The sequence below is a fragment of the Sarcophilus harrisii genome, chromosome 6, assembly GCF_902635505.1.
Source record: "Sarcophilus harrisii chromosome 6, mSarHar1.11, whole genome shotgun sequence".
Taxonomy (NCBI): Eukaryota; Metazoa; Chordata; class Mammalia; order Dasyuromorphia; family Dasyuridae; genus Sarcophilus; species Sarcophilus harrisii.
Window position 1 is genome coordinate 116,091,490 of NC_045431.1, and position 26,313 is coordinate 116,117,802.

Here is a 26,313-nt window from a genome sequence, read left to right on the forward strand (position 1 = left end):
ATAGTTTTATTGATTGTCTAGACTTAAGAAAGTGATGGAGAAAATGTTAATAATTTATATTAAATTGAAAAGTGTGTCTTGTGTATATTTTTTTTCTTCTGGCTAGCCCGGGGTACTATCTACCAGCATTACCTCTTCTCTGTTTGACTTTTTTAAGTGCCACATTTGAGGAACATTAGCAAGTTTAAGATGTCTAGGAATGATGATAAAATGATAATGAGGGGAATAGAGACTATGTCAAACAAGGATCAATTGAACAAATTTGAGATCTTTAGTCTGTTAGTGGGGAACATGTTAGCAGTCTTTAAGTGTTTGAAGTTCCCTCATGGGAAAAAGGGAACTCTTATTCTTTATTCTTATTCTTTCTTTAAAAAAAAATCTCCAAAAGTAGCAACTTTTATTAGAGAAAGTAACTGAAATAAAAATCTCAGTTTCTTTCTTTTAAAAAATTATATTTTGTTTTCTTCCAATTACATGTTAAAACAGCTTTTTTACTTTTTGAAAATGTTTTGAACTCCAAATTCTATCTTTCCTTCCCTCTTTTCCTCACTCCTTTCTCCTGTCCCTGAAATGATAAGCAATGAGTTATAGGTTAAACATGTATAATCATGTAAAACATTTCCATGTTAGTCATTTTGTACTAGAAAACTTGAATTAAAAAAAAAAAGATTGAAAGAAAGTGAAAAGTGTCATGCTTCAATCTACATTATTCTTGTACAAATAGATCCTCTGTTCCTCCCCCTTCCCAACCCCTTTCTATTTTGTCTTTGGGATATAGACCTAGAAAAGGTATTGATGTATCAAATGTGCAGTTTTATTGCTTTTTGGGAATTGGGGAACAGACTTCCTCTGCTTGGTCTGAAGAAGTTTGACATAGGCATAGTAGGTGAAAGCTGTAGAGGACCTTATTTAGAATTAGTAGAAGGAAAAACTTACTCATAATTAGAGCTATTTAGAAGTGGAATAGTCTACTTTGGAAGGGTAGTTAATTCTTCCACAATAAAGGTCTCTAAAACACAGGGTAAGTAATCATTTGTCATTTTTAAAAAAATGTTTAGAGGAAATAATTATTCCAGTAAATTTCTGTGATTTTAAGTTCAGGAAGATTCCTACAACTTGGTTAAAGAACAGGATATTTTTGCTGTACTCTCATGCTTCCTTCTATCACATCTTGCCTGAGAATACCAGCCTTATCTAATGTATCTCCTTTGGGGAATGTACTCAGTTCCAGCCATATAAGCTCAGGAGGATACCCTCTGATTTACTCAGAAACCAAAATGATTTTTGTCAGTCTATCTAAGTCTTTAGAGGGTATAAGGATGTGTCCTCATGGAATTCCCAAATAGGGTTTTCCAAGGTCTACACAAAAAGTGTTCTGATCTTTTCTTGTGGTTCTTTGGTATCTTGCTAACTCCACAAAAGCATAACACTGATTGATCTACATGGAAAAATATCAGGTGACATCTAAGGATAACCATTTGTGCCATTTTTCTGGTATTCCATTAACCACTGGTCCATACATGGATAGTGACTTGTGTCTATATACATATCTTCTGGTTTCTTTTTTCCCATTTCACCTAAGGTTTTCATAGTACACTGGTGCTGTAGATTTCTCTACATTCCTAAAAGCTCTGTGGGTTTCAATTCTGACCTAAAAGTATGGTTCTACACCAGAGCCAGCCCGAAGAACAGAATTTTAAAAAATCAACAAGACTAAATGCAGTAATCTGGAGACCAAATTAGTTTGAGGTTTTGTACGCCTCCTTCCCTCTCACAAATTATTGTTTCTCTGGTAGGAATTATAGTCTGTCTGGTAACCATGAGTAGGAAAAATTTTTGAGGACAATCAGAGTTCAAAATAAGTTTTCTCATGCCAGTCCCTGCCCCCAACTGTATCCCTGTTATTAAATAGGAAGATATTTAGTTCAAAATTAATCTGCCTCAGTGGATGATGGAATTGATTGAAAAATGTTGAATTCCTAAAATAAGAGTTTTTGTGAGAGGGAAAACCACTATAAGTTTGGGGTTATGGTTAGAAAGTGAAGGGGTAATTGCCCTAATAGTTTTATCCATAAATTAGGTATCATTGACCACACACAAGCCTAATGCTGTTTTAAAACAACAACAACAACTCATACCACAATTCTAGGATTAAAGGTTAGCCAAACATGCTGTTTTTATTATATTAATGCCACAATGAAGTATTGTGTTAAAGCAGCTCACTTGCAAGCAATTTTTAGAGGAATCCAAGGCATGTTTGAGAATCTGTCAACAGCATACCACAGGAAAACAATGGATACTTGTGGAAATTCAGGCAGCTACTTTGGAATGAATCTAATCCCATTAGCTGAAACCTGAAAGATATGATATCTTATGTCAGAGACCTTTTTGTCCACCTTAATTATATGCAGAATAAAGTGGGTTCGTTTGGAATGTAGGACACTAAATAAAGTATTGTGCTGCCATGTAGCATGCACCCTACCTGGTCCTTCAATCAAAATACCTCTTCGTTAATGTGTCTTGCAACTATATAAACCTGGGTACCTGGGGACTTTAGAAAAATCAAGAGCCTGTTGGTCTGAAAGGATCTTTGCTTATATCTAGGATGTGATGGGAGGCTAAAAAAAAAATAAGTCTTTCAAAAAAGGATTTAAATAGAAGTTTAGTAAAAGACTTTTCAGCATTTTAAATACTGTGTTTTTGTTGGATTTGAAATTTTAGTGTTCTTTAGTGTTTTCATTTTACATTGTAATCTTTTAACAGTATCTGTTGCAAAGAATGATGAGTTCAAAAATTATATAAAGAATTGTTAACCCTTCCTCCAGCCCTCCTTGTTAAATCCACCCATTAAAATGTAAATGTACTTCAAGGTAAAAATGAGAAAAGAAAAGGGCAAGGGAAAAAAATTTTGGAAAATATGGCTCAGAAGTAAAGAAATGTGAATTTTGCCATATGCCCAGAAACCTTCACTGATGTGTCTTGAATACTTTTTTTTTTTTTTTAAATAGAATTGGAAGGTACTAGACACAGTGAATAAGCAACAAATAACATAAAAATAAATTTGCTTATATTTTAATCAGAATGTTTATTTTTATATAAGTTAATTATTCTTAAATCATTTGTGTATGTGCAGATTTCTGATTTATTGGAGCATTAGTGTTTTTCGTTTTGATTGTGTCTGACTCTTCATGACTACATTTGGGTTTTTTTGGGCACAGATACTGGAGTAGTTTGCCACTTTCTTCTCCAGAATATTTTACAGATGAAGAAACTCAGCAAATAGAGTTAAGTGACTTGCCTAGGGTCCTACAACTAGTAAGTTCCTGAGGTCAGATTTGAGCTCAGGAAGATGAATCTTCCTGATTCCAGGCATGATACTCTATCCACTATGTTGCTGAGGTGTCTTATCGTTAGCAATTCCAGAAGAAAAAGTGTGCAGTTGGAGTATCTATAAGCTGACCTATATAAACAATTGTTTGATACCGGAAAATAGAAAATAGAACAGATACTGACATTTCCTAAGTTGTTTATTCACAGCAGCCAATTGCTATAAAAAGGAGAGCAAAAGAATTTAGAAACCATCTCAGCCAGCAAATGATTGACCCCCTTGTCAAGTGGAAGATGATGTCAATCAAGTGGAAAAACCAGTTTAGAATATATGCTCATTTATGAAATCTTAATGAAGAACAGTATAGAAAATTCTGACTTGGTTTGCATCACAATACAGCAAGAAGCAGTTTCAGAAAGCATGGCAAGAGACCCAACCAAGGAAATACCCAAAAGTATTCAGTTGGAAATAACTGAGATAATAAACCAAATTTAATTCATTTTCTGTGAAAGATAATGAAGCCTTAGGCACTTCTTAGCTTCATGGTCTGGATGTATGACATGAGGAAGTAAAGTTGACATTAAAGGAAAAAAAAACCATAGTAAGAGCAACTAGACTCATGTATCCACAAGGAAATCTGTGTTAGAGGTGCCATAATTTTGTGCATATTAAGGTATTTTGATATATCTTGAGTTTTTAAAAATCTGAAAGAGGGAAAGATACTCAAATTTGATGGTGGTGGTAGGGATACTTTCAGACTTATTACCACAAAATAAGTGGCCAAGGGAATATTAGTAATTATTAATTCTCTACAAAATGTTTTATGAATGTATATGTGCATTGAGAAAATCATAGGATATATGGGGTACTTAGGGAGGACTAGCACTTCTGGTGTGTGGGCTTATAGAACCTTTTGTAGAACTGCTCATCTGCGTTTGGGGTCCACCTGGGACTCAAGGTTTAGCTGTGGCTTCAAGAAGCTGTAGCATGGATAGCCACATTCTGGTAATTTGTCTCAGCAAATGAGCTAATCCAGGTTGAGGATAGAATTTAAACCTATTAGTGATTTAGGGGAATATCTGCACCAAGCATGTGAAGACTTTCCCCAGCGGTAGGGACAGATGGGAACAGTTTCTTCCTATGTCTGTGAAGGTAATGCAGAGGCTGTGGAGTACTTAGAGATAGGTTAGAAATGCCAAGGTTATCCACTGCATTGCAAGCCATTACTAACCCTGAATTTGTCTTGCCACTGATTTCATCTGGAAAAGAGAGTGAGGGTGATGACTTTGCACAGCTTTGGTTCACTTAAATCTAATTCACACATGTGAAGACCATCACCCTGTAATGTCGTTCTCTTTGAAAATAAAACACAGACAGCAATAGGAGTTTATAAAAGTAATGGACAGTAAAGAGGTAAAATATATATATATATATTTATAGAAGCTCTTTTTGTGGTGATAAAGAATTGGCAGTTGATGTCCATCAATTGGGGACTGACTGAACAAATTGTTGAATATGATTGTGATGGAATACCATAATGCTATAATAAATGATGAGCAGGATGCACTTAGTAAAACCTGGAAAGACTTATATGAACTGATACAAAATGAAATGAGAACCAGGAGAACACTGTATACAATAACAGAAATATTGTAAGATGATTAGCTGTGAATGACTTGAATATTCTTAGCACTGCAATGATCCAAGACAATTCTGAAGAACTGAAAAATGTTATCCCTCTCCTAAGAAGTGATGGAGTCTGGATGCAGATCTAAGCATACGATTTCTTTATTTTTCTCATGTTTTTGTTGGTTTATTTGTTTTGTTTTGGTCTATATCTTCTTTCACAATACGACTAACATGAAATATGTTTTGTATGACTATACATATATAACCTGGATCAAAATTGTTTAACTTCTCAGTGATGGACGGAGAAATGGAGAGAATCTCAAATTCAAAAAAAAAATTTTTTTTAAAGCATGCTAAAACTGTTTACATGTAATTGGGGAAAAAATAAAATATTTAAAAATAAGTAAAAAGTAATGTGCAGACATATAGAAACAGTATCCCAAAGGAATGTGTGTCATAGTCATGCAATTGCTTGAAAAGTAAATAAACTATAAGATGTTAGTGTCCTTATCCTTTTTTTCCCCCATCAATTCTAAACAGGCATTTGGTTTAGTAAAGAAAAAAAAAAATCATTGAACCAGGAATCAGGAAGAACTGAGTTCAAATTTAACCCCTGATGTTAGTTGTATGACCTGACTTCAGTTTACTCCATTATAAAATAGGAATAATAATGGTACCTACTTCCCAGAGTTGTTGTGAGGATCAAATGAGATAATATTTGTACAGTACTTAGCCCAATGCCTGGAATATGTCAAGCACTAAATAAATGTTAGCTATTAATATTATTAGAGGCCTTCTTAGAAGCTTTTTTCTCATGCATGTGTCAAAATTATACATATCCCCTTGATAACTTTAGCAGCTGAAAGAATTTTATCAGATATCCTTCAATTTATTAGTATGGGACATAAAACAGGAAAGACTTATTATGTTCTCTTGCACAATTATGGAGATTATCCAGCACAAAAATCCCAGTTAAAGACAGATTCCCTATGAGTGTCTCCAGATGCTCTTTTTGGAAATGAATTAGATTGATTGCATCAAGTCCCAGAATATTTTAGAACCCCTTCTCCCCCAAATGATATCCATAATCACACAAAACTTGACTTGTAGGAAAAACCAAGTGGATAAAAAAATCCTCGTCCATATTATAATATGCAATTAGATGAAAAGTTCAACAACCTGATTTATATTTCTTACTCAGGCAATTTAAATGAACTAATCATTGAAGTCAAAAGACGGAGAGGGGATGTATAACCAGAAAAAAAAATATGGCTAACATAATTACAAGGAAGTTGTAATGGATAGAATAATCTGCCCATTTCATTACTATCTCTAAAGTGTTAGGAGATCTATGAGAAGAAGATCGATCTTCAGCTTATGGAGTGAACCCCCAAGTGAGAATTTACCAAAAGTCATGGACAAGTGTCACACAAGCTAGCTAAGCATGGATAGACTGAGATTATCAGCAGCATATCTACTGCAAGCACATCTAAAGCAAATGAAAAGTACACACATGTTTCTTTTGCTCATATCCACATGTACTCAACTTTTATACCATGGATGGAGGCAATGTTTTTTTTCTATCAGTGTTCCTTAACCTACTAAAAAATACCCCACCATATAGTACACACAAGTAAGAGGTAATATAATTATCTCATATGCTTTAATAAATAAGAATACTTAAGAAACATAAAAGCAAAAATTAGAATTTGCATATGTGTGTTGCGCACACACACCTTCATTTTATTATTATGATCAGTTGAGGATCATAATCAAGAAGAATGAGGAGAAATGGATAAGAAACAGGGAAAAAAAGGGAGAAAAGATTAAGGACTGAAGAAAATCAAAGGCAGTAGACAGAAAGAGTCCGATTAAGTGAATTGTTAGTCTGAAATAATCTGAATTTTATTCATTTACACATTGAAGTCAAAGCAAATTCTCGTCTGTTATGACTCCTACTTGAAATTCTAATTAGCTTTCTAGAATTTTTGAGCCCAACCTAAACTGAAGAAAATGTTTATTTGCTTTTGTTTTCAACTTTCAGTTTTGTTTTAAAAGTTTATTTTTAAAGTCTAAGTTTATCTCATGAAATTCTGAATGTTTTACAACTTATATAAATTTACTCTAAATACATTTGAAAATTTCTAATATTCAAAAGCCATCACATTGTCTTACCTTTTTTTCCCTCTCCTTCGGAGATCATGGTAACCTCATTAAACATTTCCAGAATCTTATATTTGGAACCAGCAATTAATTTCTAAGTCCTTTCCCCAAATCAAAATTCGACTTTTTTTGTCAAGTTCTGATGGGAATGATCTATTACAAGAGTCAAATGTGAATATAAAAATATCTTCCAAATAAAGATATCACTTTAGCTACATCATTTCTGAACCTCTGTTTCTTTAATCTTTAAAATGAAGAGCCTGGATAAAGAAATCTTTACTCCTGCCTTTCCAAAAGTTCTGTGGTCTCTTACATTAGTAAGTATGTATAGCATTCAATCACTCTATTTCTTCTTATGTATAATGGCTGACCTGATAAATAGAAAAAAAATAAAAATTAAAAAAGCAATATCATTCTCATTCTATGTGGTAGAGTTTTTTTTTAAATAGGAAAAAAAAATTTTGTTAGGTAGTGAGGATCTTTATGACAAAAGTATTTCCCTAAGTTCTTTAAAGCGGGGCTGTAATTGTTTGTTTAGCATTATAAATTATTTACTTAAATAGTACTTGGGGGAAATATGTTATTTATAAACAGCACTTGTTATGGTAAACTTTAGTTGGAAAGATATAAGTTAAGATGAAATAGCTATTGTTTTCAAGGTCACAATGTTTATATCCAAAAGAAATGTAAACTCTTAAACGTCTTAGACGTCAGTGGAACTCAATGACAGCTTCCTCTGAAGATTCATGGAAATATAGTCTACTGTGTTGGTTGTCCAAAGATTCTATGGGTAAAACAGATTTGTGTGCTAAAATGTCTCTTAAGACAAGAATGAAAGGGCAAAAAAAACTGTATTTCAACAATTAAAGTACTGAATGTATTAGTAATGAGATCAGAGAGCAGAGAGAAAAAGATGAGGAAGGTCTTTAGAAATGATTCTAAAAATCTTTCAAATAGAATCAGGTTATTTGGATGGTTTACATAACACAAAATAATCATAAAGTCACATTTATATCTCTTGGCACAAGGGGCTCACAAGATTTATTTCTGGCTGAATACTAGTGACAGTTGTCCAGTTGGTAACCAGATTTGCACATATAATGAGATCCCTTTGAAGATGAATTTTCATTAAACTAATGTTAGCAATCCATATTTGGCAAAAAAAATAATATATACCATTCTGTCTTTTTCCTAAAATACAAAGTTATTAAGACAGACAGTCGTTTCCATTTTTCTCTGTTCATATGCTTCAAAAAATGAAGAAGAGATAACATCTGGCAGGGTGGGGTTAGAAAGAAAAAAAAACAACCTCTTAGCCTAGATAGAGCTGGTTACTTGCCAGGGCCAAATAAAGAACTATTTCTTTATTTGAAAGATATTTATGTCAGTAGTTGCCACAGTAGTCAGACTACTGGTGTTGCTTTTCTGCGAAAGTTTAATCTTCTAGAAATGGTGGAGATAGGAATCGAAATATGTGTGAGGTTTGGATGATAAAACTTGTAGGTAGTAATAGGAATATAATTATGTGGGTGAAAAAACAGCTAGGAAAGAGAAAGTCTGCCATAGCCTAGATCTTCTATTTTAAAATGGGATGAGTAATTGATCTGGCTCCATTATGAATTCATAATTCAATTTTGTAACAAATATAATGGGGAAGGTGGGACTTAGGAACTAGAAAGGATACTTAAAGACAAGATTTTTGATGTGATGACCAATTTAACCAATCTTCCTTTGGTTTGGTATTTGTGCAGAATCGACCAGAAAATGTCTGGAGACCATAGTGGCTACGAACTCAGTAAGGCCAAAGCTATTCTAACTGAAATGAAGTCCATCCGAAAGGCCATTAGCTCAGGAGAGAGAGAGAAACAAGATCTAATACAGGTATGTATAACTTTAATTTAATGAAAACAATTTTTCAAAGCATACTTCTACTCTTTCAAGTCTTTCACATTTTGGGGGGGTGAGAAAAATACCCAATATTTGCAGAAAATCAAGTGACTAATTTCTGCTGTGTTCTAGCATTGTTCTTGGACTCATGAACCAAATGAGTTTGAATTTGGCCCAAGACAAGTTGGTGGGGAGCGAGTGTTAAAAATTGGGACAGGTATTATTAGGGAGATCAAGTTGATTCTGAGGATCCCATGCAGTTTTTAATCTTTGAATGACAGACATTCAGTGGTCCCTTGAGCCATGAAGTAGGGGATTCCTAATTCTATCATCAAGTTAGGTCAACAAAAATTTATTAAGTGCTGGCTATCTGCCAGGCACTGTGCTGTGTTTATCTAGGAATAAGCAAAAAGAAAGACAGTCCCTGCCTATCAGTGAGCTTACATTCTAATCAGAGAAGATAACACCTTAAAAAAAGAGAAATTGGAAACCTCCTGTAGAATACTAAAACCAATTGGAAAGGACTTCTGAACTAGAGATGACCAATGTCTTAGCCTAGTCCTAATGTAGTTAAGTGAGATTGTTGATGACAAATAGTGCAGTTCTCCAATCAGTGCATTCATGTCATACATTACCATTCAGTTTTCTACATTGTGCTGTCTGCCACATTCCCAGGACAGTAGACATTTGCTGATAGATCAAAGTTTCATAAGAGAATAAACAAACTATATTTAATTTACTGAAGCTATATAGAGTATATTTCAGATTTTTGAGCCCTAAACACAGCTAATTAGTATGATTACTTAGTTGATGTTTTTTGAAGGAATATCTAATACCATTGTGATATTTCTACTCTGGATAAGATCAGTCTTAAAATTAAATACAAATGCCTGAAGTAGATCATTTGTAAAACAATGGTGATTTATATATGTGTATATTAAGGGGGGAGAGGGGAAGAGATTTTTAATTTTCTATAGCCAGTAAATACCTTTAAGATTTCTTTTTAGATGCCCTAGTTTACTTTTATAATATTCTCTCTTTACAGTATAAGAATCTTAATGTTTAACAATAAAATAATCTCAATATTGGATCATAAAAAATTTAAAAGTATCTTCACATGTCAGAAAATTTGTGGAGTTAAACCAGTTTTATTATCTTTGAATCAATCAAACTTTGGACTTATCTAATGCCCATAGTTAAAAGAAAATTTTTTACTCAAGAAGATGAATCTTTTTCTTTGGTCACCAAACTCTGTAATGTATATACTCTGCTAGTTTCTGCAAACACTGATAGGATTTTATATTATGCTTTAATTTTTAGAAGAAAAGAAAACTTAAATATCTTTAAAATTTTAGTTTAATAATGTTTTATATGAGTTATATAATTATTTGTTTTACCTAGAGAGAGGTGTCAGCTTGGAGCTGCTTTCTAACCTGAGTGATGATAATTTGAAATTAATCTTGGGTTGCCATGGCCCAGATTCTTGTGAAAATTGGTATATTGAATTGTTGTTTTTTCCTTCTCAGTAATATTATATTTTTTCAAATGCATGTAAAGATGGTTTTTGCCATTTGTTTTTGTGAAACTTTGTGTTCTAAATTTTTCTCCCTATATTGGGTTTTTAATAATTTTACTATGCATAGTAGAAAGGAGTCTTTCCCTACTTTAAGTAAACCCAACTTATGAAAATCAGGTTTTATAAAACATGTCAATTGGACAAGAAATGAGACCATTATTTCCCTTAGTTTTAGAGTTGGCTGTGTCACTACTGATTAGGTGACCTTATATTTAAATCATTGGGCTTATTTGGGCCTCAGATTCCTCATTTGTAGAAAGAGAAGTTAGATTTAATTATCTCCAAATTCCCTAGAGCTGAGTCTTATAACCTTAAAAAAAATAACTTTAAAATTTTAGAATTCTAGGATTTTTAAAAAAAAAATGACAAGTATTTCAACACAGCCAGAATGATTCATTTTTACTAAAATTAAGCATTCACAAAATTTCTATTACCTACAAACTAAATATAAATAAATATGATAACAAAACGTTTTTTTAATCAGGAAGGCATATATCGTATATTAAATTAAAATGTTTTTTTCTTTTCATTTCCAGAGATCTGGAAAAATAAGATGGCTATTGATATAGTGTGTGTGTGTGTGTGTGTGTGTGTGTGTGTAATATTTAACATAAAATGGTGCTAAATTGAGCATTTTTGAGCTCATTTTATGTCTAGAAATACAAAACAACTTATTTTATTGCCAAACTATGTCTAAGCCATTGAGCATTTCTTTTATAGGATTGAATGAGTGTTTAATTTTGCTTCAAGGCAGGCTATCTTGATTGAATAAAAATGTTTTTAAAAATAATTTGTGTTTCCTGAACAGAGTCTCGCTAAGCTGCAGGAGCGGCTTCATTTGGACCAAAGCATTGAGAGATCTGAACCAGACTTAAGAACCAATTCTGTGAGCTCTCATTTATCTCTCTCCAGACAGACCCTCGATGTTGGGTCTCAAACAGGCATTTCTGGAGATGTAAGTGACTTTATGGAGAAGGAGGCTAGAATGCTCTCACTAGAGGGACTTGATTCCAGTGGAAATGGAGAACAGCTAGATTCCAAGGTTTGAAGTCCAGTCATACCAACTCAGTTCTTTATCCTCATGAGGCAGGTTTAAAAAAATCACCGCCCTATTTTTTCTGGTTTAGAACCAAGGTTATTCACATCCTTTCCATATGAACAGTTTTGTTTAATCTTCCCCAGGCTCTATTCAGGTATTCCATTGAAACTCTTAAGAAACTCGTAATTTGAATTTATGCTGGCCTTTTTTGTTTTGTTTTGTTTTGTATTTTACTATAATTTTTAAAACATCTACTGTGAAATAGATTTTAAAACCATAAAGAAAATACATTTTTAAATTATATTTAAAGGAAAGTAGGCATAGGCATTTTTCTAAGTTTCCTTAGTTCTTTTTTTGTTTCTTAGTTGTTTTGGAACAATAATGAATACCTTTTCTTATATACCCCTAACTGATTTCCTGTTCTTACCTTCCCTTGAAGCATGATTATAAAAGTAAGTCAAGTAGAGGTCATGACCCTGCCTGACATTTGAAAAATTGTGCTTAAACCTACTTGGTTTTCATTTTGTGCAGTTGAAAGTTAATTGATGGAAATTTGGCTCTTAGAGACAAAGAAATTAGTTCCAGTTCATGTATTTTATTGAGCCTACACACCTGTCATAAAATTTAAGCCACCAGAAATATTTACCTAACATTTTTACCTTGAAGGTAACTTAAAGGAAAGATGCTTTTAGATGCACTACAAAATTGATTCTCTTCAGAAGCTTCTTTTTTGTTACTTTATTGACAGTAGCAGATATATAGATTATCTTTTTTTTTTTATCCTAATTTGTATAGAATTTCCTTACATAACGATTTACTTGTAGTTCCTGAAAATACAAATAATTTGCTTCGTTCATTACAGAATTAATTCTGTTTATTTTTTTTTCTTTTATTAGTTTGGAGCGAGAAGTAGAGCCAACTTAGCAGAAAAAGTCAGGTTAAGTCTACGATATGAAGAAGCCAAAAGAAGGTAGTAATGGGAATTATTTGTGTTCAGTGGGCAAGGGGTTCAAAATACATTTTCTTTGCTGGAGTTAATCTTTGCTCTTATAGTGACATCTACTGGCTGCTTCAGAGGCAAACTAGGCTTAAAGTAGCAAATTTATTTTTATTTTAAAAGATATGCCTGGCAGAGGTTGTGTTTCCCCTTTTCCCCCCTTTTAATCTGAAAGAATATTGTTAGAATGTAGACTGTAGAATAAAAGAAATGAGAGCTTTGAGGGATTTACCCTATTCTTTAAAGAAAAAAGCAATTTTTAGGAACCCATTGGTTCCCATTGAAATAAAGAAGTTGCATTCTCAGATATTCAGGAATTGGATAATGTTGCATTGAATTAAAGGTTTTGTTATTAAATTACAAGAGTAGCCCAAATTTTGCCAACTGCTTTGTACAAAGACTTGTACTCAGCCCATCCTTGAGAAGTTCAAAGATAAAATACTAATAAGCCAAAAAGCCCAAAGTAGTCTTTCTCCCTGAAGTGAAGTTTTTTTTATTTCTTCCATCTTTGGGGGCCCTAGGATGTTTCTTATATCTCTATGATTACCTTTCTTATAGCTTCCTTTAGTGTGAATAATGAAGAAAAAACTTTTATTTAAGTATTCTTTCTTTCTTTTTTTTAATAATAACTTTTTTATTTTCCAAACAAATGCAAAGAAAGTTTTCAACTTTCACCCTTGCAAAACCTGGTGTTCCAAATTTTTCTCCCTCTCCCTAGACTGCAAGCAATCCAATATATGTTAAACATGTGCACTTCTTCCATACACATTTCCACATGTATCATGCTACACAAGAAAAATCAGATCAAAAAGGAAAAAAAATGAAAGAAAAAAGAAGCAAACAACAACAAAAAAGATGAAATACTATGTTGTGATCCACATTCAGTCCCCACAGTCTTCTCTGTGGATGCAGGTCACTTTTTCCATCACAAGTCAATTGGAATTGGCCTGAATCACCTCATTGTTGAAAAGAGCCGCGTCCATCACAGTTGATCATCACATAATCTTGTTGCCATATACAATGTTCTCCTGGTTTTACTTACTTCATTTAGCATCTCCCCAGAACTTTCTGAAATCATCCTGCTGGTCATTTCACTTAATCTTTCTAAGATTTTTGTACTTCTTTCTTTTCTGCTTTAGGACTCTGAAAACCCCTACTCTGTGCTAAGTACTAGACTACTGTCTAGTAGATGGACTAAAGACCTTAAATCAAATTTGACCTCAAACACTTATCAGCTGTGTTTTTACTTTGGGCTTTATACTCTGTCTCATTTTCCTTATCTGTCAAAGGAACTATCAAATCACTGTAATATCTTTGCAAAAACAAAACAGAACAAAAATAAAAAACTCAAATGTAGTAAAGAACCAACTTTAAAAAGGATTATATTTACCTATTTTCAGGAAGTAAAAGGACAGTCCTTTTTTCTTAGTGTTATTTGCTTATTTATTTGTTAGTTTATGAGGAAGAATTCTAGTGATGCCTTTGGCTTGATTATCTCCCTTATTCCAAAAACTTAGAAAATATTTTTTATCACTTGGGAAAACACAGAGAGAGAATATGTTACCTCTCTAAATTTAAAATCTGCTCAAAGTAGAGCTGTAGTAGAGTTGATTTTTCCTAGAAGGACAAATTTGAAATTTTTATTGAGGACTTTAATCTAAAGAATATTTTGTTTGGCTATTGAATATGATTGTTATTGAAAGTGGTGATTATTAATTATATAGCTGTCTGTATATTGTCTCTCCACTTTCTCTGTAAGATCCTTGACATACAAGAGAGTTTTATTTACCTTTCTTTGCATCTTCAGTGCTTAACACTTTGTATAATAGGCACTTAATAAATGCTTATTTACATGATTTAAAATACATATTTCCTCAAACATACACAAATTGGAGATTAAAGGTCCTAAGAACATAAATCTTATTTTACTACCTGGCAAATATATTTAGCCTAAAATTTTGAGTTGAATGCTCTTATGCATTCTTCTCCTTTTAATTATCTTCATTTAACATATTCAACAAGTGCCTACTATGTATCCATGAACTGTGCTAGGTACTTAATTGACCATGCTATATTAGAGGTTTTTTTTTTTAATTGTATTGCTATCCTCTGTTTTATATTTCGTTCCTTTCCAAACTTATCTCTTTCTACCTCCCCACTTAGTGAACTAGCCTCCCGTTAATGAACTAAAGAAGGGAATAAAATCAGCAAAACTAATCAATATATCTGTGGAGTCTGACAATATGTATAATATTTCACACCAATAATTCTCTACCTCTGCTTAAATAAAAAAAAGAAGAAACAGGTTCATTTTCTCATCTCCTTTCCATTGTAGCTTATATCTGATTAATAGTCATTTAAAATGTGTTGTTGGGGTTTTTTTGTTTTCTTTTAAACAGTGGTGTCGGGTTTTTTTGAAGCTCGCTTAGATATAGCTCCTCTGTAAAATATTACAATTCAGCAGCTTTTAATAAATAATGGCATAACTTTCCTATATATCACATTGCCACCTACCAACCTGGCTATTAGCATTTATTCTCTCTAACTAAATATATCTACAAAATCAAAATTCAAGTTTGTTTGATAAGTTTAATTGAAGGGGGAAAAAACCCCTCATTTCTCTAACCCAAGAAAAACCTACAACACTGTTATATTTACAGAAAATTTACAGAAACATGTATACACACTTACCCCCATTAGTGAAGGTGAACTGACAGATTGTATTTAAAGAGACTGTCATTGCAGAGCCTTTTAAGTTTAAACTAGTTAGATTGTTGTGTTCCTTAAGGGCAGGAAATATCTCTTAGACTTCACTTTCTGTCCTCTATTATGCCTTATACATGCTAGGGAATCAAATCAGATAACTCAGGTAAAGTGCTTTGCAAACTTTCAAGTGCTCGATACATGCTAGCTGTTATTTGTATAATATCTGTTGATTGAATGATTAGAACAAGCACAAATTCATTTTTAGTGTATTTGCATGCTCGTATAAAGTAGCAAATAGATGCATCCTGCTGCTCTAGCATGGGGACACAGCAAGGTATAAGATTTGAGTATTGTATGGCTCCAAGCTATACTTCTTTAGTGAAGCAAAAGCAGCAGAGAGAGTTGTTTTGATTATAATTCAGAAATTTTATACATTTCATTGAGTGAAATAAGTCATAAGAAACGACCTCCATAGCAAGAAATCTACATTGGGACCGCATGCAGGCTATCTCTTTATACTACTGAATCCCTTACATAACTTTTCATCCCTGAAACTTTGGATAAAATCAAATTTTGGACCTTAATTCATTAAACATTTGCATGCCTACTGTGTGCAAGGAAATCTGTAACTTTTTCTCTGCTTAGCTCACCATTACATATAGCAGAAACTTAAATTGCCTTTTTCCCTAGGAATTCTAAACACTTTTTATCATATTCTTTTATTCAAATTCTTTTACCTTGAAGCATCCTCTAGAAAATACATCTGAAATTCAGCAGCTATTTCATGCTTGATTTGTTTTTTTTTTTTTTAAAGTGTCCCTTTCTCCCCACCTTTATACAAATCTGCCCCCAGTTTGTTTCATTAATTACTTCACACCACAATTGAAGATACTGGCTTTTGCCCATTTTAGAGGCAGCTCTCTTATATGACCATTTTTAACTTTATTATAAAGCTACTAGTAATATTGAAAGGAAGATAAATTTCAGAGGTCTGTTATTATGTTGAAAATTCTTTTTCCTACTGAATTCTGAATAAATAAAGGAGTGGGCTTTGTTTCTTTCAAACCTGTTTTCTCCTTTTACTCTTTGTTTTATGTGCTTAATGAAGCTAATAATATCATGCTTATTTAGCATTTTGATGATTAATTTTCCAGTATGTTGAGGCAGTTGTTTATAGTTTTGTGGAGAAAGCTGAAGAATAGCTGATGTTACATCCATCATAAGTGCAGATGGCGGATGAAAATCAGAAGTACCCCACCCATACAAGTGCCAGTTGGATATGGCAAATTTTTTTTTGGTTAGAACAAAAGGCTTATCGTGGTAGAATGTAAGATCATTTTTAACTTTATTCTTGATTAGATTTTTACATGGTGGGAAGTGAGAGTTGTTCTTCCCTCATGATTTTATTTTCTCCTGCTATATGCTCCTTGGTATCTTACTCCTATCATACTGCCATTTTTTACAGGAATACTGACTGATTCTGGAGAGACCATAATGTGCTCTTTAAATAAATAGTGCCCTTTGAATCTTCTGCTTATAATCAAACTAGTAAAAACATCTCTTTTTTCTTCTTTTGTTTCTTAATGAAACATTATTGCTTTAATATTATATCAGTGGGGCTGTAGAATTCAGTTTTCTTGATTGGGACTCAGACTAACCCAGTGTCAACATTGAGCTTTTAATTGAGGCTAAAGCCTTGCCTGGATAAAAATATAAAGTTGGAAAAGTGTTTATTTCTGAAAATGAGAGAATCCTATTTTCACACCATTTTTCATTTTCCTGATGTCCACTGGTGTCCACTATCCTCTTGTTTTTAATTATCTGCTTTTTGGAAAATATTTAATTTTTTAAAAAACTAGACAAAAAAAAGTAAGAATTAAATATTTTAAAATTGCTAACACCAGGATTAATTTCTAAGAAGCAGGAGCCTTCGCGTAAATCACATTTTGTGCCCCTTACCCTAAAATATTTATTCAGGTGAAGCCAGTTTACAGTTACCAAGGAAGGGGAAAGAGGCTGCCAAAAATTATAGCCTGAGGAGAATGCACACAGGGAAGAAGCCTGCAGGTCACTGACTTTGCCCTAATTTTGGGGGGGAGCAGAGTTGGAGGATGATGGGAGAATTGGTAGTATAAAAAAGAGGTTTTTTGGATATTACTTGGCAAAACCATATCAGTTCCTCTGCTTTTCCACCTCTCTTTCCAGCATTTTAATAACAGTATCTCTGGGCCTGAATCACTTGTTCACTGTCCTGATCAAATAAATTTAATCAACTTTTCCTAAGCATCTGCTGTTTACTGTCTCTCTCTCTCTCTCACACACACACACACACACACACACACACACACACGCACACACACATTTATAAATATTTGCATATATACAATATATATAATATATTTTTTGAAATATATATATAACATATAATATTAAAAAATAAAATGAAAAACAGGTCCTGCCATCAGGTAGCTTATATTCTACTTGTAATGTTTCTGAGCCTAAAATGATATATAGGTAGAGATTAATATGATGCTCCAGGAACTAAAGTGATGTCCCCATCAAAAGTATTTCATTCAGTGGAAAAAGTACTAGATTTGAGGTTCAGATCCTCTGCTGCCTAACCATTTGAGTGTTCTTAGGCAAATCATTTAATGTCTCTGAGCCTTAATTTCTTTTTCTGATAAATGAGGGATATTAATAGGGTAGGATGTTGAAAGATCTGGGCTCCCCCTTCTAGCTTTGTATCTCTAATTCTCTGAATTTAATGCTAATCATAGAGTTTCTGACTCCTGCAATCAATGGGGAATAGAAATGGTTAGGAGCCTTCCAAACATCACTCACATTGGAATATTTGAGCTGTCATCTACCTACCAATACTATTTTGTTTCCTCTGGAACTTGACTCTTTCTGTCTATATCCTACTTTCCATTCTTTTGTAACATGATGGGAAAATTAATTACTTGGATTAAATTATTTATCAAGGACATAGGGAACGTTGAAATCACAGAAAGACTATGGTTAAGATTGTTTTAGGATGGCCTCAGACCAGGAAAAATTCCTTTCCAGTTAGTTAAATTATTGACATTTTAGTCCACATATAAGCTGTCCTGAATTTTTCCTTTCCTAGGAATTGTAAAATATGCTTATTTCCTTTGCTTTTTTTGTTTGTTTGTTTGTTTTTTCCCCTTAGCATGGCCAATTTAAAAATTGAGCTATCCAAGTTAGACAATGAGCCCTGGCCTGGGGACTTGGATGTCGAGAAGGAGAAACTGATGTTGATTAATGAAAAAGAAGAATTTTTGAAAGAGCTTCAGTTTGTTACACCTCAAAAACGTAGTCAGGGTGAGTTGGATTACCTAGAAGGCCAAAGGAAGCTTCTAGAGGAAGAGCTGCTGTCTGTGAAAAACACGCCCAGTCGAGCCCTTGCTGAGAGGTATGTTTCATCCTTCTGGTCACCTCAAATGTCTCCCCACTATGGCTTAAGCTTTGTGCCATTTTGTAGGATTTGAACTAGACCTCAGTGGGGCATTTCTCTCCAGGAAATATTCTGTAGAATGATTTAATTAAATAACACAAAGGGATCTTCTGTATGGCCACGTCCCTCTTCTTGTCCCTCTCTTCCTCTCCCTGTCCCTCTCTTTATATCTATTTCTATGTCTTTTTTTTCTCTCTCTCTTCTCTCTCTCTCTCTCTCTCTCTCTCTCACACACACACACACATACTCCCTCCCACCCCCCACCCCCCAATATATGCTTGGCCACTTCATTTGTCCTAGGTGTGTTAGACTCACGAAAATGTTGGTGACAGAAGTTAAATAACAAGAAATGTTGACATGTCATCAGAAATGTAGAACATCATTTACTAGCTTTTATAACAATAGCTGTAAACTATTGCCCTCTGATAATGAAGATTATCTGGAGTGTTACAGCACCTGAAATTTCCTATTCTCAGTTTTATTACTCACAAGAATGCAGAGGTTTATTGCTTTTTGTTTTGCTGAGAAAATACAACCTTCCCTAACTGCCTTTGATATTTTTACAGGTCACAGAATGTTCAATTGGCTTTTGTTTGTCAGTTGAAACCCCCCTCAGAAGCAGGTGCAAACGTGAAGGGGAGAACTTGAAGCAATTTTCAGACTTTGTTTTGGTAGGAAGATGTAAATTGATCATTTAACCTGAAGGGGCCCATTTCTGTAAACCAATCATTTAGGAGATATAGAAATAGAGCCGTTTAGATTAGGTTGTAATTAACTCCTCCAGTTAGGCTTTGGAAATGTAGTCCCTGCTGATTAATACAGACAGATAAGGGTTTCTCCAAAGGCTTGGCCTTCCTACCAGAAGCTGAGCTAATGTGAAGCTGAGGGGGTGGAGAAACAGTGAAGATATGCCCTTAGGGCATATGTCATGGAACCTCTCCCTAATAGGTATTGCTGGCTTTGCCAGGTCTCTGGTCAAGAAATTCACATTATTTCTATTCTCTGTGACTTGTATTTTCTTTTAAAATACCCATAATCATTGGGTATTTTATGCTTGGAAATATTTTATATTCCTCATTTATTTTTTGCTTTTTGTTTCTGTCTTCACTGCCAATACTCTAATGAAGACTGTGTCTACATGAACCTAAAATAACAAAAGGAAAAAATTCAAAGAAACCAGTTATAGAGAACAAACCATATAGATTTTGCTCTTTGAGGAGGCATTTAATATGAACCAGTCAATCAACTAACATTTATTAAGCATCTGTTATATACATCACAAAGAATTCAGTAGTCCTCTGTTCCCAAGTTGTTTATATTTTGTTGGGGGAAGAATAGCTAAACTTGGATCATATAGACAGAAAGGAAGGTTATGTTGGCGATAATCTAATGTTAAAAGTACTCTGGGATTAATTTTTCAACATGAATTTTTAAAAAGTACCAAAAGAATGGAAAGACATAGAGAAAGAGTCAGAAAAGGCAAGTGAGAAGAGAGCCATCTCCCTCTCAATCTATCTACCTGCTTCCTTATCTCCTTAAAGTGTCATTTATGTCTGTGAATATGTTAAGGGTATCTGGGATGAAAATATGTAAAGGGGGCAGGTTAATTTTTGCAGATGATTTTCTACAGTAGACTACATTTTTCTAGTTTTAGAGTTAACTGAAAGATGTAGAGAATATGAAATCCTTTTGTTTTCTTTTGGATGAATTCTAAAAGATATTCAGCTTGGTGAGGGGAAAAAAATGTAAATCAGTGTTAAGAATCCTGGAAAACAAAAGATAGGGGACAATTCATAAAATGTGAAAAGAAGTGATGTAAAGCCAACATGTTGGAGAGGTCTGCCAGCAGTTTTTGGGCAGCCAGATGGCTAGCTAGCCTAATGTGGTCTTACAAGAGGCCAATGTGTTGGTGATTTTCTATAAAGGATATATAGAAAGATCTAGATAAACCTCCTATAGGATTTGGAGTTTTAGAGGGATTATGATCAGCACCAGTGGAGGTAGTATGCACCCTGATGAGATCACAGATGCATCTAAATAATAGTCACAGAATTGCAGAACTTCAGGTGACATTAAGTATATAACTCACATTAGAACAAGAATCAGTCAATTAACATTTTATTTTAAACACTGGGGGTACAAAAAGAATCAAATACACACACACACACTCCTTACTCCTGAGAAACTTACACTCTAATCATCCCTATACTATTTCCCACATCCTGCTTTTTAAGGGAGATCTATGATGAGGGGGAATTCACTAGTCCAGTCCATTGAGCCTAAATGTGCCTCTGCATCTTGTATGCATTGTTTTTAGTTCTTTGTTCTCTCTCTCTATCTCTCTCTCCAGAAAAAAAGTTCTTCTACATACAAACTACCCATCAAGTGAAATCTTCTTTTCTTCATATTAAACACCCCCAACTGATTCTTATATGTTCTTATCTCCAGCCTTCTCTCACATCCTATTTACCTTCTTGTAATAGAGTAGAATACAACAAGACAGATTGTTGTTTGATGGAGTGACTGTCACTTTACTTATGAGCCTGCTTCTTTTTATTCCACATTAGACTGGCTTAGTTACTGTGTCAAACTGATAATTTACTAAAAACCCTAGAACTTGCTTTTTAAAATTGGAACTATTGTTTAACTATGCTTCCCTCACCTTCTACTTGTGAAGTTGATTCTTCAATCCCAGGGATTATATTCCTTTTAAATTTCAATTTATTATATCCTGCCCGTTGTTCTAGTCTGAGGACATCTTTTAGATGTATTCCAGTTCTATCATCTGACATCTTGGCTTCCCTTCCAACTTTCTGTCCTCAGACCTAATAGCTGTGTGAGTCATGGTTTAATCCAAATGGTTGATAAAAATGTTAAACAGCCTGAGGTCATAAAATGGATTCCTTAGGGCACTTCAAGAGAGTACTCCCTCTAACTGTTTATAAATCTGTTGATATCTATCTTTTGTGTTACTTAAGTGTTACAGGTCTTATTTTTAAAAAGCTTAATCCAATATTTATCATCTACCTGTGCTGTCCATGGTACTAAAAATACAAAAATTGGGGTGAGTGTGTCTCTCCCCTCAGGAGGCTTAAAGTGTAATGATATAAGACATGTATAATGATTAAAAGGGATAATGTGATAAATACCTAGAATTCCAAAGTGCTTTGAGATAGCCAAGGTAGTGTCCTAAAGAACTAAAAACTATCATAATCTTAGGTAATAATGCATATAGAGGATCATATTTTTGTGTTCTGGTTGACAACTCTTAATTGTGACACTTGATAAAGACTGTATAACAAGTGTTTAATGTGCTGCTAAGAATAGCAGCATATATATATATATATATATATATATATATATTATCATCAGTCCTCCTTGTGTCCTGAGACTCCCTGGGTCTTGGCTATACCTACAAGTAGCCTCCAGAGGGGAGAATGCGGTATATTCAGTTTGGGAATTCCCTGACAGACGTTTTCCCTTTTGACAGCAAAGATATAGCCTGCCTTTGCTGGATGATTCATCTATAGAGGAAGTGAATTTTGTATTAATTGCTTGGACTTTTGACTTTTTGTTTTGCATTCATGTTATAACTTAAATTTCTTTTTGATGGAGAAATATTAGTATATTGGTTTCCCTTTTCATGGGGGGTGGGGGGGGGTGGGGAGAGTTAGAAAATAGAGAATGATTAACTATAATTTAGTTTTACACATTACTGAAGGTGAACAGTATGAGCCTCCTCATAAACTTTTAGTATCTGAATTTAGTCAGATTCTAAATCTCATGCCCCCTCTCCCAGGTGGAAGTCATTACATTTCTGGATATCTGTGTATTTTATTGTTCTGTATTGACTGTTTATCAAAGTGCTGGATGATTATCTCAGAATGAGAAGGTCACTCTGAAGAGTCAAATACCAATCTTTAGAAAGTGAGTCAATGGCCCATTGTGATTTAAAAAAAAAAAAAAAAAGCTTTTTTTCATTCTTCCCTTTCTTTCATTAATTTTTTTCTTATTTTATGTATATATTTCTATTTTTGCTTCTGTTCTCTCTGCTATTAAGTTAAAATGTAGCATCTTAGAAAGCAGTTTGTCACTGCATTGTCAAGATGGAAGCAGTTAATGGCAAAGAGGAAACTTATAAAATGAGATTTTCTGCATTAAAAAAATTCAGCATTGGACAAATGTTCCCTTTTTCCCAGTGTTTTCCTTTTAATACCTGCACAGCTATCAAACAGCATAGCTTTCTTGCTGTGCCCCCACATTCTTCCTTCATTTATCATGTAAGCTTTTTTTTTCCATGACAACATTTTTCATCTCTAATAGTGGTATTTGCAGTGAATTTGTGAATTTGTGAATCTCTGTGAATTTGCAGTCACTCTGTAGAATTATATAATTCTACTCTTTGAGAGTTCTCTACACTGCCTTGTCAGTTTTGCATCACTTACTATCTTAGAATAAAGAATGAGTTCACCATTTTGTGAATGAGTATATTGGGGAAATTTTCTGGACTTAGAACTGTGGTTTCAGAGCAACACTTACTCTGTTCTGCAGCTTGTGTTGTCTTAGAGACTATCTCGGAGTACCAAGAAATTAAGTGCCTTTTTGGGGTTATCCTCAACCATAGTCTATGCCTTATCACCTTTTTCTTATTCAGGAAATAAGAAAGACTAGTGGAACAAATTACATTTTAGAAAATTATCAGGTGAAAAAATTGTTCATGGGGAAAAGATGGATAATTTATGATTTGGTTTTTACATTTCTGCCACATATAGTATTACTGAAAGTATTAAGACACAATGGTTTTTCATAGGATCCACAGTGGCTCCTATAGTAACTTTCTTTAATATATCATTGTGAATTTTAGGATATTTACCATGAATTTATTTGTCTTACCATTTTGACATTCAATTCTTTTTAAAGAAGTTATGAAGAAGTTGATGCCTTTTGATTTTTTTTTAACTTTTAAAACCATTTTAATGTCTCATTTCTGAGAGTTGAAACAGAATTATGATTCAGCTAGTAAAATTTGAATACTTTTTGCTATTAAAAGAAAAAGATGCAGCCAACAGACACTGGGACTATCTACCTTGTGGACATCACTGTTTCAGACAGTGGGCAGATGGAGGATGGTGGCTAAGGGGATAATAAACAAATGGAATATATAATCTTTACTTTTAAGAAGTTTCCAGTTTTGACAAAGGGGGCAAAATAGGGACATCAGAAAAGTTAAATAAAAGTGTTAAATGACAATCCAAGACCATAATTGAAAAAAGATGCCACAGGAAATTGCATGATTAATTGCCAAGGGAATTTTTCAGGCACTGCTTGTAATAGACCTTCAGAAATGGAGGTGCCCTCTGGGTCAAGATGGTCAGAGAAGACTAAAGTACCAACTTGCCTCAATTTTTAAAAAATAACAAATTTTCACTTTTTAATGCAAAGTTAAATTCTCAGTATATCCTTGATATAGAATTCTTTTTGTGAGTTCTGTTTTAAAAATTCATTTAAAAATGTTTCTTTCAAAAGACATAGATTTTGCCAACTACTTAGCTTTTCCCAGGCCTTTAAATACCTTTATTTTTGTTACTTATTTTGTTGATTCTTTTTCCCTCATCATTGGTTTTTTGTTTATAGTTTTGCGTTAAAATAAACAGCCACCTTAACACCTGCTTTCAATACTTTCTAAAACATACCTTTGAAAAACCATGAAACAGAAATTTAACACCTCTTGAAACATTAAAGAAAAATGCCAAGAATTACTTTTGATTTTAAAAAAATAGTGATTGTGGTGTTGACACTTTCAAAGGAAATGCTTATAAATAAAATATGGGCATATTTCTCTAGTACCTAAAACATACATAATATTTCAAAGAGTTTAGAAATGAGAGAATTTTTTTTCTTCAAAGAAAATGAGCTGATTTTTATATTTATTACTCATCACTATGTTAGGTCATTGTAAGGAAGCTTTACCTATGATCCCTAATAAATATTTGTCTAGTTGAATTAGGAAAATACAATTCGAGTTTTTCATTAGGTAGTTTACAAACTCCTCATGTTTGATATATTTCAAGGTGACTTGTTTTCTAAGTCTAGAATTATCTCGGTAAAATAATCCTTTATTTTAAATTCACAAACTCTTTTGTTGTTTAGGTATTGTATGATGGATACAAGTAATGTGCTATAAGTAGAACTGACCTACCAGTCACTTTTATGTCTTCTTCCCTAAATAGTCAAACTGAAAATAACTTTATGTCATGATTTATTTACAGCCTGGTTAAAATAATAAGTATTTTTGTTCTTGATTGAGAATTTTTTCATTAATCTTAAAATGAAAGTTCTATATTCTAATTTAATACAATAAATTGACTGGCTATTTGTAATATTTAATTATTACAGTTTAATATTTCTATAATGTGAAATACAGAAATTGAATATTAAATCTGTACAGTATATGTTTTCATATATTAGTAAGGCTTTCTATCTGTCTTTATTCTCTCCTATCCCTGGTGGTTTGAAATCATTCGATAATTAATCCATTTTAAAATGACAATTTGGGTTGTATTTTGATTTTAAAATCAGAATGAAGTTATTTGGGTCTGTTTTGTTCAGTCTGGATATGCTTAATTCTCCTTATTTATTTATTCCTATTATTTCCTCATTTCTTAACTTTGTTTTCTCCAACTTTATTCTCTCTAAAATTATTGAATGTTGTTTCTATGGAAAATATCATAGAAGATAAATACATTGGAGAGATAGAAGAAAAAAAGACAGAATAGTCTCTGGGCACTCTGAGTTTATAATCTAGGTTTTTGAGACATTATAATAATAGGAATATTTTCTTTACCTCATATTTTTCCTTAACCCGCTTAGCCTCATTCATTTACTGAAACATTTTAAAATAATTATTCTTTATTGTATTTTTCTAGGCTCAAATTGGAAGAGAAAAAAAAGGCACTGCTAAAAAGACTTGAAGAAACTACAAAGTTGACTACTTATTTGCATTCACAGATTAAAAGGTGAGCCTGCATTTCATGTTCTTACACATGAGTTCTCTAAAGCTCATTTTATCATTTCGGGGCGGAGGACAGATTATGCTCCATCTCAGGCAAATTGGAATTTGCCCTTTGTTTTCTTCCATTTCATCTTTTTTATGCTCTTTAGTTGGAAATGTTTTATAGTTACTCTGACATGCTAAAAAAAATAAGATATTTGTATTAAGATAGGGATGATTTAAAATTACATAACTGTATTTTTATTAAAAATTCATAATTCATTCATCAATTCAATTCATTCATCATCAAAAATTCACACATGTTGTGAATATGTTCTGAATTTGAGCAAAGAAGTTCTTCTTCAACCAATTCTCAGAATATCCTGCTGTAATTTTTAGGAATATAAAGAATATTTTATGCTTTACAAATGCATTCTTTACTACTTAGAAAAAGACTTTTCCTGCTTCAGAGCAATTGCCTTAAAAAAAATTAGTACCATATTCCCTTATAGTAATTGTTTA

The 26,313-nt window shown here is 33.2% G+C and overlaps 1 protein-coding gene across 2 annotated transcripts in view; it reads left to right on the forward strand.

Moving 5' to 3' along the window:
• The window catches only part of WWC2 (WW and C2 domain containing 2), a 222,515-nt gene that overhangs the window by 129,593 nt on the left and 66,609 nt on the right, over positions 1-26,313 (forward strand). For both annotated transcript variants that reach the window (XM_031941982.1, XM_031941983.1), the window contains exons 6-10: positions 8,872-9,001; positions 11,392-11,538; positions 12,519-12,592; positions 18,516-18,758; positions 25,727-25,816. In XM_031941982.1, coding sequence (XP_031797842.1) covers positions 8,872-9,001; positions 11,392-11,538; positions 12,519-12,592; positions 18,516-18,758; positions 25,727-25,816 — 684 coding nt within the window. The remainder of the gene's footprint in view (positions 1-8,871; positions 9,002-11,391; positions 11,539-12,518; positions 12,593-18,515; positions 18,759-25,726; positions 25,817-26,313) is intronic.